Source organism: Aptenodytes forsteri, unplaced genomic scaffold (genome assembly GCF_000699145.1).
Source record: "Aptenodytes forsteri isolate BGI_AS27 unplaced genomic scaffold, ASM69914v1 Scaffold9, whole genome shotgun sequence".
In the NCBI taxonomy this organism is placed as follows: domain Eukaryota; kingdom Metazoa; phylum Chordata; class Aves; order Sphenisciformes; family Spheniscidae; genus Aptenodytes; species Aptenodytes forsteri.
The window spans coordinates 2775239-2777592 of record NW_008796217.1 but is presented as its reverse complement, the minus strand read 5'-3'; the positions used below and the strand labels follow the sequence as shown (position 1 = coordinate 2777592).

The following is a 2354-nucleotide window of genomic DNA, read 5'->3' as shown; positions in this document are numbered from 1 at the left end:
GTGTGGATGGATGGGTGTGGCTGGGTGGGTGGGTGGGTGGGTGGGTGGGTGGGTGGTGATGGTAGCCATGCTGCAAAAGTTGTTTTGGAAATGGCCGTAGCTGCGTGTCTTTTCGTATTTGTGGGTCTCTTATATGTGTGTATGCAACTTAAAAATACTGTGAGCTGTACTCTTGTTTCTCTGTTCCTTTTTTTTTTGGCGTTGGGGAGCACTGTGCAACACCAGCTTAATGAGTTCTTCACCCTTTATTTTTAAAGGTAGAAGATGGCTGAATACTTGAAAAAGCCCTTCAAAGACAGTCTGGGTGATATAAAAGAACGAATGAAAGAGAAAAGAAATCAGAAATGGACAAGGTTGGGTAAAATTAGCCAGATCTCCACTGTAAAGTGCAAAATAGCAAGTAAGATGCTTAAATATCTTAACAGTTTTCATAATTTTTTTTTTTTAAACCAAGTTGAAATACTCACTGTTCTGTTGCAGCCAACAGCTCCATGCAAATGAAGAGCATCCAAGCAAACAACAGAGCTCTAGCTCAGGCTTTGCAAGAAGAAAAGCTCAAACTGAGGGATGCCCAGGCTACCATTCTTCATTTAAGGAAAGAGTATCAAGATCTGAAGGTTCAGATGTTTAACTTGCAAAGAAATCTTAGGTTCAAGCAAGCACAAGGACTTGTTGAGGTATTTTAAATAATAACTTCATGATTTAGTGAAGCTGAACATCGGAATCTGCACCAATCCACTGATATCTTTATGATCTTACATGTTTCATAAAAAAGTAATTCAATATATAGAACAAGTTTTTTCATATTTTCACCTAATCTGGTCATTAACTAAATATATATATTTTTTTTCTGTCTACTCTTTCTTTAATTAAAATCTGTCTTCTGTAAATGTGGGGGTTTTTTATTCACAGTTGAAGGTACCTGACATAGGTATCTTTGGGATTTAGTCGCTTCAAAATACCATTAGAAATTTATTACATTGGTAGTTGATACTAGAGTATGACAGTAACAGTGTTATTTTCCTTCTTTTGTCCATTAGAATCGACTGTCAGCCTTGAATGAGATAATTTCAAAAGTTTCACAGAATTTACTGGACTCAATTGATCTTCTTGGCCCAGCAGAGAATTTGTGTTCCATAGGTGTAGTAAGTACCTTTTCCTCTTGAGGGGCAGGATTTCTGTTAATTCTTCCCCTTACTCCTTCCAGCATAGATGCACATAGTTTTTGATACTTGAGCCTTAGTTTGGAGGTATGGCTAGTCCCGCAGTACCCAGTATGACATGGGGCCCACGCTGTGGGGGTGTGTAGTAGGTTGTTAGTGGGACAGAGGCTCTGCTACGAGGTGGTAGGGGCACCCTGATTTTCTGTGGTTTTGTGTCTTGTTCCCTGTACCATCCTCACAGTTCCTTCCCCTGTCCACTGTCTGTATGACTGGGCTGGTGATGAATGTGCTGACTTGCAGGAGCTGAGTATGTGAGATCCCACAGCACTTTGTGTTAGCCAGCCAGAAAGAAAAAGAGTCGAGGGCCTCTTTGGCCCTTCTGTGGGTAACTTGGCTGTTGTCTAAAATTTGTATATGGTGCAAGCTTGTTTCAGCTATTTAGTCACAGTAAGATTTATTTTATTGACAGAATCGGAGAGTGCTTTCTTCAGTTCTTGAAAATAGTTCCAGTGTCGTAGGACAAATAAGTTCAGTGTAAGTATCTTTTATTAATACCTATTTATACTTGAAAATTCTGTTACAGTAAGCTTAATTTTCTGACTGGAAAAAGGGAAGAAATCCAATGTAATGAAGTAGTTCATTGTCATAAAATATATTGCTATTCAGTAAATACCTTGGTATTTTCTCTAGAGGACCTCTACAGTGTGCTGACGGAGATGACCAAGTGCTTCCAAGTGGGATGGAGGCTGATAGTGGTAGAAATGAGCTGGCTCATTCTGCGTCAGAGATCTGTGAAGAATCTGACAATGCCATTTCCTTAACCAAAATCATTCCAGACAAAGGTAACTAAATCAAAGTATCAGACATTGCTCTATTCTGAATCAGGAAAAAAATGTGTGAGTATAAGCTTAAAATGTAATTACTGTTTTTGAAGTAACTGTTAAGTAATTTTCCACTTCTTATTATAAAGGTTAGATATTAATGTTGGCAACTTGTAAACTTTTTGAATGAAGATGCCTAGCAAAATGGGGGAGGAATTTGAAAATGCTTTGTCTTCTATGTACCTGCAGTCTAGTTTCATTATCTACCAAACAGTTCAACAGAGTAAAGTCATCTTTAGTCGTGCATTATCATTTATAGAATCATTAAGGTTGGAAAAGACCTCTAAGATCATCAAGTCCGTCAACCCAA

The 2354-nt window shown here is 38.4% G+C and overlaps 1 protein-coding gene across 1 annotated transcript in view; it reads left to right on the top strand.

Annotated features, from left to right (window-relative positions):
• Positions 1–264: 264 nt before the first annotated feature.
• SGO1 (shugoshin 1) overlaps positions 265–2354 on the top strand; it is a 4758-nt gene continuing 2668 nt past the window's right edge. Inside the window, exons 1-5 of the mRNA XM_009288649.1 lie at positions 265–400; positions 481–677; positions 1041–1145; positions 1633–1697; positions 1854–2005. Coding sequence (XP_009286924.1) covers positions 265–400; positions 481–677; positions 1041–1145; positions 1633–1697; positions 1854–2005 — 655 coding nt within the window. The remainder of the gene's footprint in view (positions 401–480; positions 678–1040; positions 1146–1632; positions 1698–1853; positions 2006–2354) is intronic.